Below are 16,869 nucleotides of genomic sequence, written 5' to 3' on the forward strand. Positions count from 1 at the left end.
CAACTTAATCCAAATGTTGTGGTGTGCTCAATTTTACACAACTCAAACGAGTATATTTAGCATTTATAACTTGGTCGTATTTTATTAAATTAATTTAAATTTTTACTGAAACGGTCTTTATTATAACGAGCACGGAATGCCAATTGGTTTTAGCGGTACTTTTTTTTAACCTAACACAGACTCTCTTCTGGTAAGACTATTCAGGACGTGACCCGTTCACGAAAAGGGCCTGTCGGTCTGTCAGTCAAAAAGAGAATACGATTGAGGGGAGTTTTTCCATTAGTTTTATTGAATTGAATTACTTATCTGATACAGTCGTGAACAAGAATGAGGTATGCCCAAAATCTCCAGAAAACCAACACCGAAATAATACATATATAATATATATATATATAGTATTATATAAAAGCATATAATATAATATAGATTAAGTTTCAATTTATTGTGTATGATATAATATATAACACATATAAGTATATATATATATACATGTGTACTGCAATGGTGATTGCGGTGGTAGTGAGTATTTTTTCAATGCCACTAGACGACTCGTGTGCTCTTGACAGTTTGTTCCAGATAAGACTACTCAATGACATTAGTAACTCTATTTATATGGGGTGGGTTTTCCTATTATTTTTTAACTATTTCATGCGCCCTCAATATCGCGCATGTAGTCGCTGACATTAAAACTTTTAATAGACCATCGTCATTGATGCCACCTGCATATATACCCTTTATCCCTATCCCGATTCAAAGGTGCACACCAAAAACGGAAAAGCGGATCCGGAAATAATTTCCTCGGAAAATGACAGCAGGCGAGATACATTTTTGGGGGATTTGGTGACAGCGACTATGGGGAAAGGGCTGTGCGTGCGCTGCGATACCGACCTGCGGTAGACCCAAAGCTGCCATTACGCTAATTAAATAAAAAATAACAAAACAGAAACTTCTTTTACATAATATTATGATTATATAACTATCTATAATTAAAAATCTGTGGCGTTTCATAGAGGGTTGCAAGTTCCCGCCTAAGTGGGAGGGTGTATGGTTCCAATCCGGTATCCGACAGTCGATCGTCGTGCAAGCCAACCGGTTCAGCATCAAAGGCAAGTGCGTAGACTCAGACGGTGACAAGTATCTACTTTCGGACGAGTAAGTCAAGAAACTTAATGCTCATATTACGTAATATTATGCATGTTATCATAAATTATACTATATACATAGGTACCGCTACTGTAGCTGTAGTTGTTATTATTATTATTTTATTGTACGACGGTGATGATGTAACTTTTATTATTTATTACTATTAAGCCATAATAATGTTTGTTTTGTTACTCGTGTTATTACACTGACATAAAAACCGTTGTACTCTGTCAGATATAAATCATCATTTGAGTATATTATATAATTTAGGTCACGGATTCTAGAAATAAAGAAATTATCAATCATGTATTTTATTATTCCATTACTGCGTGATACAAATACTTGTTTGATATTGTACACATTTTATCGAATAGTTACGTGATTTCTGTATCTATAATATTCATAATTTCAAATTAAACAATCTAGCATAGCATCTTAAAAACCTATTCCAAGTAGGTACTTATCCTACTCTTTTCCCGCTGTGCCTATTTAATATATACATAATACATATTGTAATAAATGAAAAATATCATATATTATGTTTAAAAAAATATTTCAAAGAAAAAATTAAGCTACAGTTTAAAAGTCATGGAATCATAATGGTCATTGGTCAATTAAAAATATTTAATAATCGTTAAAACTAATAGTTTTAAAGAAAAATTAAATTCAAAACCTACTATTATATATTATAATACCTGATAACTTGATACGTCTATATTATACTCATAATAAGACAATAGTTTGCTGTGAAAAAATTGCTCTCAAAAATAAACAATTCAAAATTATCCAGAAAAAATACATATTATAATACAATATACGACAGAAGCTATAACCTCTAAATAGTAGATATTTTTAACATAAGACTTATAGAGATAAAGATAAACCAATCACACCGATAAAGAATATGATAGAAAATTAAAATAATATAGAGGATTTAATTGTATGGTAGACAATTTAAAAATCCATAACGAAGAATGAAAAATAACTGTTTGCCCAATACTTATAGTAATAAGCATATCATATAATTTATATAATTCAGCATATTATGTACACACCTTTTAATTTTTCTTACCTTCTAAGTAGTGGCCTTTTATTTATTTTACTAAATTTTCCACTATATAGGTGGTCTTATTATCAAACAACAATCATTATTAAATTTCAAAGTTTATTAACGTTTTTATGAATATTATTTTTACAAAATGTTTAGTTTAAATAAAATAACATATAAAAATATATATACTTCATATATATTTATTATTTATTACTATTTTAATCTTATAACTTTTTTGAATGACAACATATATTTTTAATTTCATATTCTGAAACAGAATATTTTTGAAGTATTTCTATACATAAAAATCGAAATTCAGACAAGTAGTTTATAAATTATAAATACTTAAAGTAAGGTTAAATTAGGTTAAATACAAAATATTTATTGGTAAACATAGTGGAGTAGTACGAGAGGATAAACTGCAAAATGTTGAACTGCTATTATTCTGTTCACCTAAACTTTAAATACTTATAATATAATAAATAACTGATATATTGCTCATCCAGATTTCGATATTTATATATCAAACTACTTCAAAAGATATTCTGCTTCAGAATGATACAATGATATAATTTTTGATTTAGTTAAATGTGACGTGAGCATAATCATAAATCAGATTAAATTATTTTATGAAAACATAAAAATAAAATGTTAGAAGATTAGATAGATTAGATTAGTTAAGACTAAAATCAAAATAAGAATACAATGCAGATTTAAAAGAGTTATAAAAATATCAATCATATTCATACTCAATTTTCTATTTTTTTTTTTTATATAAGTTTGTAGGTTAGGTATGCAAACTAATTAAATAAGTTCATAATGTATATATAATCTGATATATTATTATTATATAATCTATGCCCTCAATAGATGTAATTTATAATAATTTTTAACTCTTTAATATAGTATAATATTAGATTTAGTCGTTTTAATAATAATAGCTATGATCATTTAAACAAAATAATGTATTATTCTGATGTTAACAATAAGGACGCTTTTCTCTTAATCGAACAAATTGTAGAATAGCACCAATAAATTAAGGATTTAGTGTAAAACGCTTTCATTAAATATTTGTACAAAGTATCTTGAAGCACCATTCTTGAAAACCTCCAAGTCCTATATTATTATAATGTGTTCGTTATATTCTCAGTAAATGTCATCGAAGGCGATAAAGTTTTCTTTATCTATTGACTTGTAAGGGATTCAAAGAACACAGTTCCCTTTGTACTAGGCGAGATATGTACGTAAGTGCCACAGGCGCACTGCTGTACTCAGTATTAACTTTTTTGAACTCAAAGTTGTTGTCATAACGAAATCCAAGCACAGTAACCAAAAACTTGTTTGTTGAATATGTCTCGGCAAGACATTGATAATTTCCCTGCGGCTATTATTTTTCGTGATTCACCGTATTGGCGGTACTGGATCACACATTTCGCCATATTATAAGGATATGGTATTGGATTACAGTTATGTTTACAATTTATTAATAGAAAGGATATATCCACGGAGATTAAAAGACTCCTATTAATTAAATACTGATTTTAATTTGTCACAACTTGAGACTTTTAGCAAACATTCACATTTGGGGGTTTAAGTTTAATACACATAATAATAAATTATGATCAAACATTACAGAGTTATGTTATTTCTATATAATCACGCGAATATTGTAATGCAAACTAATAATAAACGAACACATGGTCATAAAATGTAACTTGAGTACTAACAATAATAATATATATTATTAACCCAATTTTTACTATTTAGTATTTTTAAAGCTAAATCGGTGTAGAGTTAAGGCCCTTGAAATATAATATTATACTAAGCTTGGTTTTATTGAAAAAAAAAAATAATAAAAATAATATACTTAGGTGGATTGACGCCAAAAGGATTTTATGTTCATCGGAGCATTACATTATTTATGGAGAAGTCAATAGTGTTATAAGATGAATCGGGTTGCGCACAGTACATGGCGTGTCGAGTATGGAAAACGATAATCGTAAAACGGATTGTCTCCCGTCCCATCGTTACTTTTTAGCCCTTAAATATATACACCAACACGTAACTACGTAATATTTATATATTTATATGTTTACCTCATCTAACCTTTTAATAATAATAGTAGTACTGAGTACTATATATATATCCATATAGGTATAGCTCAGATTTATATGCAATTAAAAATCCAAAATACATAAATAAATAATGTGAAATAAAAATGTTGAAATATTTAGGTAAATTGAAAAAAAATCTTAATTTAGACGAATTCAAAATCTCTAAATGTAAATAACATTTTTATTATTATTAAAAAATAAAAATACAGGGTGACCCGTGAAGATTTACCTATTGCGATATCTCCTGAAATAATGGAGATATCATGACTTTTATTTTTTAATAAGTTTCACAGGGACAAGAACAAAAAATATTTCATGTTTTAATTTATTTTAATATTTTGGTAAAAAAGTTAAAAAATATATTTTTTTATTTGATTATTTTCAAAAAAATTGAAGATAGCTATTTTGAAGAGTTTATTTTTTTGAAAATATTGACTTTTCAACATTTTAATTTCATTAATCTCCTGATTTTTAATTATTTTTCTAATTTTGAAATAAACTACGAATTGTTAATACGATAAGTGGTATCAATGTATCAAACATGTGGTTTGCGTGCTCGTACGGCCGCCGAACGTTTTAACTGTAGTTCACAATTTTCTCGAAACTAGAAAAAATATTAAAAATCAGTAGATTAATGAAATTAATATGTTGAAATAATTAAATAAAAAATATATTTTTTAAATTTTTTATCAAAACATTAAAATAAATTAAAATGTGATATATTTATAGTTCTTCTCCCTGTGAAATTTATTAAAAAATAAAAATCATGATATCACCATTATTTCAGGAGATATCGCAATGGGTAAAACTTCACGGGACACCCTGTATATCAACAGTATATCAAATAAAATCGTAAATTGCAACCTACTTAACAATTTATTAGCCGAGCATAAAAACAGTATTAGAACAAATATGGATTTACAATCTTATGCAATGTACTCTCTTAGTCATATAATATTATATGGAGGTGAGTTAAAATAACCACAAATAATAATTTGAAATATGAAAAATTCGTGTTTATATTGTTGTACTTACATAGAAAACACCATTTCATTTAATATTTTTGTACACGTGAAGAAATAACGAAATATGGAAAAACATGTATTGTATTTATTATGGAATATTATTTGAAAGTACTTTGTATATAATAATTTATTCAGGTTCTTTTGAAATGTACTATAGTCGAATGTGATAAATTTATTTTAATAAAAGAATTTGCATTTATATAATTTAAATTTGAATCTTGTAATACCCCATAATATAGAGTATATCACAGATATAACTAAAAACATTTAAAAATATAATTAATAATTAATTTTATGTATAATCAATATTTTGAAACTTTTTTGAATTCTAAGCAGAGCCATGACTCATTATTATGTGTTACTTTGTCTATAATTACCTTTTGTTATATTAAAAATACTTTGATTTTTAAAAATAAGACTGGTTTCTGGTTGAAAATTGGATCTAATTGGTACATTGGGAGGTGAAAAATTGAAAATTGAAAATTGAAAATATTTTTTTTTTATATAATCAAGAAAAACAAAAAAAACAATAAAGAAAAACGAGAATTTTTATATAGTTTTGAAAAAATCGATTTCATTAGGTATTTTGTTTTGTTATTCAATCAAAAATTAATTATAGTAGATACTTGACATTTCATTGAATTTTACATGTAATATTATTATTTTCTAATTACAATTTACAATAAATTTTTCATATTTTCTGAGCTATTTATAGCCATAAGAAACTATTAAGAATTAGTTTTATCTCCATAAATATAGGTTAAAAATATTCACTATAAGTAGAAATGCTTAAAAATTTATTAAAAATAAGCTACTTATAAGTTGTTAATCTTTAAATTAAAAATGTCGATAATTTATAGTCACAATATTTTATTATAAGCGTTTCAAGTAAGAATTTTATCAAAATTTATAAGAATACGAGGGCGCAATTTTTTATTATATGCATTTAAGTATAGTTACCTTTTTTCATAGATTTCGTAAAAAAATTAAATTTTTTTATATTTATAAATGCATAAATTTAAATTTAAATTTCAAATTTAATTTAATTATTTAACTTTTGAAAATTTAATACAAAATTTATAAGTAATTCATTCTAAAACCATAAAATCTAAAGAATGATAAAGGTAATTATTTTTATAAAATTTTAAGTTATTTAAACAATAAAAAACGATGTTAATTATTTTGTTAAAATTTAAAAACATTAATGGAAACCTTAAACTTTCACTTTAATTATAAATTTTGCTAAACATAATGATATTTCTGATTTATTTCAAGATATTATTATGTATTATATTTATACTAGGAATCTATTTTTTATGTTTTACGATATTCACAGAAAAATGTTTTTATATTGTTATTTAAATACACAAATTGATATAATATGGCATAAATATATATTATTATGATGGTTTAATACTTATAAAGATAGGTAAGTGGGTACCGATCTACTGTACATTAGGTGTCGACTGGTTCATTATTATAAGTGTAAGACGTAAGTGTGTTTAATTCGAATTCAATATGAAACATCATTGTACACGAAAAACGATTTTGAGCGGTAACAATCTGACAGCCTTTATCACTAAAAGTATTACATGATATGTCTTTTTAATATAGTTAAAATATAATATTATATTATATATTTGTATATATAATTATTAATTATATAATATTATTAACTATTGAGTTAATACCACCTTAGTGTAAAACAGTGAACAAATTCATGGTATAAATAGTCAGATAATATCTTAAAATTAACTTAGATGTTTTTGAAACTTTATTCCGTATAATTAATTATTTACATAAAAATTTTAAGGTAACCTTGATCATAAAACTTTTATTTTAATAATAATATTAAAATTGCTTAAAAATTATTCTTTTTCCTTAATTTTTTGATTGTTTTTCCAGTTATTAGAGAAAATACTGGGAATTTTTAATTTTGACTAGAAGTACAAACTAGAACCTATTTTCTATTCAAAATCTTTCAAGGATAAAAATCTTAACATTGTGTTGATTACTTATCATGTTTACAGATACAAAAATAAAAGCACATATCATTGTAAAATCGATACACCACATACATCTATCGCTTCGCTCATAATCTAAATTACTTAAAGTAAAATAAACAGCCGTAATATTGCTATATCAAAAAATCATGTCATAAAATATAAATAGTAATATAGACTGACAGATCGTCTCCATTCGGAATTGTTGTTTGTATACAATGATTTATAATTGAATTCAAATTTAACACACCCCCATAGTGATCCACTATGTGCAACAGAGCGGTATCCACTAGCTTATCTTTTTTAATTTAAGTAGACATTAATTATTATCTTTAATACGAGAAAAATATTTTGTTTTTCAAAATATATTATTATAAGAACACACAAAATAACAGTTATTTCTGTTACACTGTATATTTTTATTATATACACATAAACACTATTTATATTTATATAACATATTATGCATATTGCATATACGTGCGTCTTGCAGTCATCGTAAGACACAGGGGGGAGATTTTAGTATAAGGTCCTTACGTTGCTTTTTCACTCGATAAAAATTCAATCTGCTATAAAAATCCCATCTATCGATTCCGATACATTTGTTCCAGGGTACACGTGCGTTAATGATTTTAAAATCGAATACATGCCGCCGTGGGCATTTGATTGAAACTGATTTTCAAATCACTATAAGTGCATTTTTATTAATACTTATAAAGCCAAACGAAATCGAATTTTTTTATATGCTTTTTGGTGGGTGTTCTTATTTTATACACACGTTTATCATAAATAAATGCATTGGAGAAAATATCTTACCATTTTGATGATGATAATATTATAAAAAACAATAGTATTTCATGATTCCGTGCGGCGAGAAAATCAGATAATACTGCCGTAAACTACGAGAACAAACTATTATGTTACTTGTTCCTTTTTCAATTAACCACTATCGAAATCCCCAAGAATGTACATATAATACATATACGTATTCTAGCGATTTACGCGTTGCGAATTGCATCGTAGGATGACGGACGACTATAATACATAGTACATAGTCATTGTGCGCGGTGATTATATTGTGCGATATGGTACGACGAAAAATAGGGCCCACGACAACAATAATACATTTAATATTATATAATACATATTGAAGCTATCTGTTTATTGTGTTTTTCACAGGAAAAAGCCGTGTTACCGGTGCGTGGTCATTCATGAGAAACATCATAACGTTCTCCAATACAAAGAAAGTAAGTCACCGAGATATTATATTGACATATGTATTGTTTGAAGCTGGGAGATGGGTTTAGGTGGTCCCGGGGAAACATCGCTGCCAAGAAAAATCTGGCCGTTTAGTCCCGTAGGTATCTATATGTGTTTATAATATATATTATATATGTTTTGGTTTACTAGGCCCTGTGTTTATTATATACGCGAAACAATCAATGAAAACAATGTTTATTGGACCGTTAAACCGGACAAGCGATTCAATTTGTATTTGTGCGTACGCGATCGCTGTGATTACAGGCGATGCGGCTGAAGGGATCTGGGTGGGAAGAAAATGAGTAGGAGTAGCGCTGGCTAAATGTATATATTTGGTGGGCGTTTGTGAGGTAACCGGGAAAAATGTTTGAGAACGTATTAAAGTGAACGAAATTATATAAAGCACATAAGGTGCTTTAAAACGTTATAGATCGCTGTCTCAATTCGGTGTTAATAAATTATTAATAATTATTCATGTATAAAAATAAAAAGAGAGAAAATGAATAAAATCGTTTAACAAAACAGATTTTTTGTGTTTGACTCAATTTTTTTAAGTAATGATTAGTTAGAAAAAAAATCAAGTTAAAAAATTTACATTTTTAATTTAAAAATTGATGAAATAACTGTATACAGCGCGACTAAAGTAAAAATATAATTACTAATTACTAATTATTAATTTTAATCACGAATAGTTGTAACAATGGACATTTAAACTAGTTATAAAGAATGGAGTTTTTTGATAATTTATCGACTATTCATAAGATGCCAAAAGAAAAAAAAAATCTTTAATTATATAGAGGGGGGTTCTTTACACCGTCCGACGTTTCCGCTATATTAAACTACTGGCTTGGGTGTAGTAAACACATAGCAGTTATTACAACCTCATTGCACGGTCAACGACGATTTACAGCCTTTTGCAACGAAATGGGAACGCTGAAGACCATCTGCCCACTGATTACCGGCGACGCGCTCCTATACTCTATGTTCCGGGAGTCCGGAAATCCCATGCCGTGTCCGTTCAAGCCACCGTACACGTTCACATACAATCGTGGTCACGGTGACTGCAAGAATCCCGTTTCCACTGTAGAGGCTTGTACTCAAGAATCGAGGCTGTTGATCCGGTACCAGGCGTGTCCAGATGTTGAAGGATCGGAGAGTGCTCGTGAGTATTTATAATACAATTTGATATTTTGACATTTTACAGTAATACAATAATAATGTCTATAATCAAAGCAAGTTACAGTGGTTAATTATTGAACAAAAATTGTTCAAACAATAAATATTATCGATAGAGGATTTAACTTTTTGAGCAATAACTATTCATTTACGGTGGACATTATTTGACAGAAAAATATTTCTTGCTGAATATTCATTTTATTTTGTTGACCTTTAGCGAGTAAAACTATTTATAATGTAAATGTAGAAATAATATTAAAACTAGGAAAATCAATGTATACACAACAAAAAAGATAAAACTATATAATTATATAATACACCTAGGTATATATTATACTTGTAGTTGAAATTTATATTAATGTTATATTACATGAATCGCATATCCTATGAAATTCTCATATATTGATTCCATAGAATATGAGGCATTTGTGAACAAAAACTTCTGCTGCTCTATCAGTTTTTATTTATTGTAAAATATTTATGTAATGATAACTTTTACAGGAATTCATTACCTTTGTTAGTTTATTAAAGCGTGTTATTAGATAGCTTACAAATAATTCAATCGACAAGATATTGCCATTGTCACAAAACATCAAATTTCGTTGACCGAAAATATTTGCATACACAATTATTATGTACTGTCAAATTTCAAGTGACCAATCTTTTCGTAATAGACACCTATCCTTGATAACATTGTTCATACAGAAATAAACATAATATTATGATGAATAATATAAAAAGAGAATATTATTTTATTTCTAAAAATAATTCAAATTTAATTAATATTAAAGTGAAGTATAATTTATTACTTCACGAATTAAACAAGAATGTCCAAATTTTCAAATTTTCTCGTAACACACTTCATAGCCTAGAAGGTAGTAAGTAAAGTATCTAAACTTGCTATATTTTGGTTAAACAAGTATTTATACTTTAATATTATATTGCTATTATTTTCTTTCTTTCGCTCTATCTTTTGAGTTTTGAGACTATTCGCATATTTTAACTTGTCATTACTCTTACCGCGTTTTGTGGCGAGTTTAGGTTCTGAAACCGCACGCGAAAAACACGACATAAGAAGCGTTTTAACCCTGCTACTCCAGGACCCACGTGTTCACGAACTTTCATTTCCTTGAACATTATTATATAATTATTATTGTTTCCGTGGAAATTACATGAAACCACGCTTTATTGACGGCAAAAACCTCAAAAATGTTAATAATTACCAAATGACCACTATATTTAATTCCGAATATTATGTAGACTTCCCCGCCAATGTCGTGATAAGTAGCAATCCACTTTTAGTATCGACTTCCTATATTACTACAATCTACTATAATAATGCGAACTAAATTTAAGTACATGATTACTATATTAAGGTCTTTAATAAAGACTCAACTGGCTAAATTACTACTCTTATAATTTAAATATACCTCAAGACTATTATTATTATGTAAAGAAATATTTTAAAAGTCAAACAATATATTATTTTTCTACTAACGTGATTTTTTAAATAATTCCCTTAGATTTTTGTAAATTTATTTATTAAAATAATATAAAACACTAATTTTAATACATTATTTTTTGTTAAATTTAAACTTAATTAATTTATAATAATGACATATATAATGTTTTATGAATCAATAAATGAAAACTTTTTTTTAATAGGGTTCCAAAATATGTTAAATTAAATAGTAACTATATAAGTATATTATAATAAATACAAAAAAATAACTTCGAATAGGTACTTATTGATAGTATTTTTTAGTAATAATAATATGTTACAAATGTGTGAAAGTTCAACACATATTATTAAATAATACGAAAAATGTTTAGTCGAAGAAGTTGAATGCATTGCTGGTTGGAAAGAAGGGTCATACCGTTTCCTCGTGGGTAGGGTTCACCATAGCAATGGGATACCAATGTCAACTGAAGACCGGTTCAAATGTTTCATATATGAACGAACGACATCTCAGAGACAACTGAAAGGTTCCAGTGGTTCTGGAGACATCGAGTACAGAGTGGCACAGTCTGGCGACGCCACATGCAGTGGTCTTTTTAGTCCCCTTGAAGGATCCAGGACTATGATATTAAAAAAGGGTACGTCGTTATCAATATAATTAAGTATGAATTAGTTAATAGTTTATAAGCATACAATTTATCTAATTTCGTAATTGATTTTATTATTCTATCAATAAAATATTAATAAATGTGGAAATAAAAATACCCGATGACAAAAAATATAATTTGGTATATTATCTTGTAACAATATACTTCATTAAGACCATTTAATATCATTTAATAATTAACATTAATTATAAAAATAAATTTAATTTGCTAAAATTAAACCAAAATAGCAAATATTTTTACGATAAACAAAACAAAAATAAATTGTCGGCATTTTATATTAATTTTCTAATTTTCTATTATAAGCTTTGAAGCAAAATTTGTTGCCAAATTAAATTTAAAGTTTGTTCAAAATATTGAGAAATGTTTTAAAAAATAAGTCAATTCAAATAAAATTATGAATACAATCAGTAATTTTTCGTTAGTATATTTTGAAATTTGAATGAATGTTTGCATGAATTTAATTATTCTGGTTGGAGTATTGTAACGATAACGATGGATTACATAACACGCTGACAGAATTTTCTGTACCTAAAATCGATTTATTTTATAACTTTTACGCAGAAATCTTTGAGACAAAATGCAGCTTTCCATTATGGCTAACTGAAAACCAAAGGTGGCGAACGTTGGATCACAGTAAAACGTTCACGTTCCTGCATCACCACAACAACAACACGCTAAAACTGGTGTCCAGCTCGTTGGATCGCGTATTCGCTGCGCAGACCATACAGGCTTCACACCAGTTTTTCTACAATCAGCCATTGGTGGCACCTTTACCCGGACATGAGATGAAATTCTCTTGTCAACAAGAAATAGAAGAGTTACCACACCAGTTTAGGGTGATGGCGCACTACGTTACTGGATGGTAAACAATAATACAATAATATTAGGGATGATAAGTAGTATCAGGATGATTTACATACATATTTATTTTTATGTCTTCTGTTTACAATTCAATTAGCTAAATATCCGTTTTATGAATTTATTAAGATAATACATATTTTAGTAAATTAAAAAAAAAACCATATCGATAGTATCCTTTTCTCAACATTACCTGTCACTTAAGAAATATAATTACATTCTTATAATGTATATAAAAATACTTATTTATTTAGCGTTTTTTTATGAATGTACAAACAATATTTTGGTATAACTTATCATCGCTAATAATATTCAATTTTTTGTTATGTTATTCATACATTTCTCACGTTCTACCGGTAAATCGTGTTTTTGTTGTTTTATTTTGTTTCTTCCGTATGCGCAGCCAAAGCGGATATATTTGTTTAGACTTCCACCGAAGAGCATATGACTTGGCAGAACTTCAAATGGGTAAGTCACCACCACCCTTACAGATACGGTTACATGTAGGTCGGCACAATAACAATATAATAATAATACAGTATTTATTTTTATTTTTTCGTCTAAAATCAGGCCAGCCAAGCAGGAGACCCGAAGACGCGTGTAACTCTCCGAACTTTGATGCGCACGCTACGGATTCAATTACGCTAGTGGGTAAGTCGTTGATTGCAAAAATATTTCAAGTGTTTGCCGAGAGACCGAGTGCAATTTCACGTTAACCTTCTAAAACAAATACTGATAGACTGCAGGGAATGCGGTGTTTACAAATACAGTACGCACGATGAATATCAAGCGTCGTAGTTCAAAATCTAGTTAACCTACTGTTTTTTTTCTAATATTATTATTTTACTTAGTATTAATATTCTAAAAACAAACTGTTTCAACTATCGTATTAAATATTTATTTATGTATATAAATATTACATATTAAATCGAATCATCTGTATTTGAATTTAATTTCAACATTATTTATACTGTTGTTATTCTATTGTGATAACGTTAAAATAAATAAATATTTTTATTATATTTTTTAAAGAAGTAATTTTTATACAAACAATAGACAACAGTTTGTTTTCTACCAAGTTTTCTCTGATTTGACGTGTTATAACGTTATTTATTTAGCAGCTTCCGATAAAATGAATTTTTTACAATTTGAATAGGACATGATATTATTTTATACAAAAAAAAAAAATAACATAAAACATAATTGTACTAAATAACGTTGAGTTTTTTTATCTAACTAATTACATACCAGAAGTTTATTATAAATAACAATAATTAATTATTTTTGCTATAATATTAAATATATTTATATTACTTGTATATACGTCCAATTTTCGTGTAAACCTCAAATTTCCCAACTCTATATAAATTGTTTTTTATCCATGTTAATATAATAATATTAGTTATTTTTAACGGTTAAAAAAAACAAGTCTTTTCCAAGTTTATTTGAGAATGTATGTTTTTTATTACATTTTATTCTGTATTTTATTTCTGTAACTGTATATTACATTTTGTTTATAGCTTCCAAGTCGGACTTTCGAAATTGCCCTTATAAAGGAATTTACACGATAAAAAGAGTCAGTAAAAGTATGTCGTGGAACGATGCATCTTCAATTTTACCGAGTAAAAAAAATCTAAATGTAAGTACAATATAAACAGCCAATATACGTTATAGGGACATAAATAAACATTTCCTAAACAAAATGAGGAAAATCGAGATTTTTCAGGTAAAAATGAGAAATTTTGTTTAAAGTATACATAAATGTCCTGAAAAAAAATTAACTGAATTTATCTATTAGTATCGATTTAACAATTAAAAATAAATACACAGAAAATGAGAAAAATATATAATCAAGATATTTTTATAACAATTGTTCGTATTGATAATTCCATTGATATGGAATTTTACTAGGAAGAACAGAAAAAAAATAGGCTCATAATATAATATTATACAGTCTACCACTACATTTCAATTTTCTACTTTAGTGAACACCCTTTTTTGTGATGGGTTCTTTTTCTATAGCTTGAGTATTTTTTGATGCTGAAAACGTTAATGCAATCATAATTCAACGCTCAGCGTTAGTTTTAAAGCTAAAGCAATTTCAAGTTATATAGGTCATATTTAGCTTAATTTATTACTAAAAATTGTTTTAATTTAAAATAACATTTTGTTTTTGTTTTTTTTTAACTGTGACTTTTTATACTTTTAAATAATTTTAAGTATAAATGAGTTTTTTTAATGTCTTAAAATTCCTTATTAAATTTTCTGAGAATCAAAGTTTTTGAAATTTTATAATTTTTAAATTCTCTAATTTTTTCATATTTTTTGGGTGCTTAAATAAAAAAAAAGATATTTCTCTAAGTTTTTTAGCATTTCTTTAATTACTAATATTAAATACCTACATTTTACTTTAGTTACCGGTGGACTTATTAACTTCTGACAATCATCCGTCTATTGTGTTAACTACGACTTCACCGCCTTCGCCCAAACGTCACTCATCCGAACACTACGAGAAATCGTCGGACGATTGGAGTGTAACGTACAAGAAATTACAGCCCGACTTACCAAGTCTTGTGAGGTCCAGAAAAAACATAAGCAAGGAATTCGAACGGCTATCGGAATACGATGACGATGATGAGGCAATATTGCGTAGAGTTAAAAGGAAAGGCCGACGGATTTTGAGCAGCAAAACAATCGCCGACGAAGAATGCAAATTGAACTTGACTTCAATTGTGTTCTCTTGTGGATCTACTGACTCAATAGAACTAGTAGCAGAATGTCCTCGATTGACACACATACGATCAGGTACAAATAATATTAATTTAATTAGCTTCTAATCGGTTATTCTCGTGTAGATTTAATACATAATCGTAGGTTTGATAATTCGTTATTTGTGGTTCATGGTAATTTTGTCTTTATCTCTTTACATAACTTGTATACATAATAACTATGATTTATTGATAAACATTGTAATAAACAAATAACTGTAATACATATGTTACTATTTTAAAATATATTTGTGTTATTTGTTGTAATCAAATATGAATATAGATGAATTATAGATTTATATTTTCTTTCATGATTTTCAACAAAGCACCAATGTTTCAATTAATACTGATAAATCTAAATTTACATCATATTTACGAAAAATTAAAACACTTAGTTACTAATTTATTATACACCAGTGTAAATGAAAACTTAAACAACCCTAAAATATATTTTCAGACAAAATGTTTACATCACCGTGGACTGTGGTCAAATTATGTAATGTTAATTAATATAACAAATTATAATATCTAAATAAAATATATTTGAAATTATATTTTACCAAAATATATTGTTGTCGTATCTTTTGTGAACTACAACAATATCATTTAATATCATAATTTGCTTTTACCTATTAAAATGATCTTGAAAAACTGGTCGGTGTGATTCTTTTTAAAACATAAAATTATTATACGTTTTAAGTATTATATCGGTTGCTTAAGCGCATAGAAGTTTTAATGCATATTTATGTTCAATTTAAACGTAACAAGTACATCATTCTTACAAATAATTTCAGCTGATCTTGATCTACTCAATTATAATTGAGATTTAAATAATTTATTGAAAATAGATTATATTCGATGTTTTTTAATCAAAAATCTAAAAAATGTGGAAAAAACAATAATAAAATCGATCATGATTTTACAATCTAAAAGGTGCTTTATTAGGTATGATACAAACCAGTATGTTGGCCTTTTTTTACTAACAAAAATAATTCTATACATAGATTAGCTACAATCATTTTAAAATCCACTGCGTTTGGTGACTAATTTCACCATAGTCTGTATAAAATCAAGATAATTTAGATTCTAAAATAGTCAAAAATATGAGTATTTGTACGCATTTATTTATACTTATTTCAATGTACTACATTACATCAAAATGATGCCAAATAAATAACGTAGCTCATATAACTTTGATAGGTACTAGAAACATAATTTTAGATTTAATTATTTTTTGATTTATTCTTTATAGCGTGGTTAAATAAGTTTTTATTTTTTTCTATTAAAAACATTTTATGTTTGATTAAAATTTTTTAATATCTGAAAATTGTTATATTTAATAAA

At 27.0% G+C, this 16,869-nt stretch overlaps 1 protein-coding gene across 5 annotated transcripts in view; it reads left to right on the plus strand.

The window, feature by feature from the left end:
• Positions 1-16,869, plus strand: part of LOC113547854 — a 148,772-nt gene that overhangs the window by 114,540 nt on the left and 17,363 nt on the right. For all 5 annotated transcript variants that reach the window (XM_026948391.1, XM_026948392.1, XM_026948393.1 and 2 more), the window contains 9 exons: positions 1,011-1,152; positions 8,516-8,583; positions 9,507-9,758; positions 11,606-11,869; positions 12,461-12,761; positions 13,161-13,225; positions 13,328-13,408; positions 14,278-14,396; positions 15,172-15,562. In XM_026948391.1, coding sequence (XP_026804192.1) covers positions 1,011-1,152; positions 8,516-8,583; positions 9,507-9,758; positions 11,606-11,869; positions 12,461-12,761; positions 13,161-13,225; positions 13,328-13,408; positions 14,278-14,396; positions 15,172-15,562 — 1,683 coding nt within the window. The remainder of the gene's footprint in view (positions 1-1,010; positions 1,153-8,515; positions 8,584-9,506; positions 9,759-11,605; positions 11,870-12,460; positions 12,762-13,160; positions 13,226-13,327; positions 13,409-14,277; positions 14,397-15,171; positions 15,563-16,869) is intronic.

The sequence above is a fragment of the Rhopalosiphum maidis genome, chromosome 4, assembly GCF_003676215.2.
Source record: "Rhopalosiphum maidis isolate BTI-1 chromosome 4, ASM367621v3, whole genome shotgun sequence".
Taxonomy (NCBI): domain Eukaryota; kingdom Metazoa; phylum Arthropoda; class Insecta; order Hemiptera; family Aphididae; genus Rhopalosiphum; species Rhopalosiphum maidis.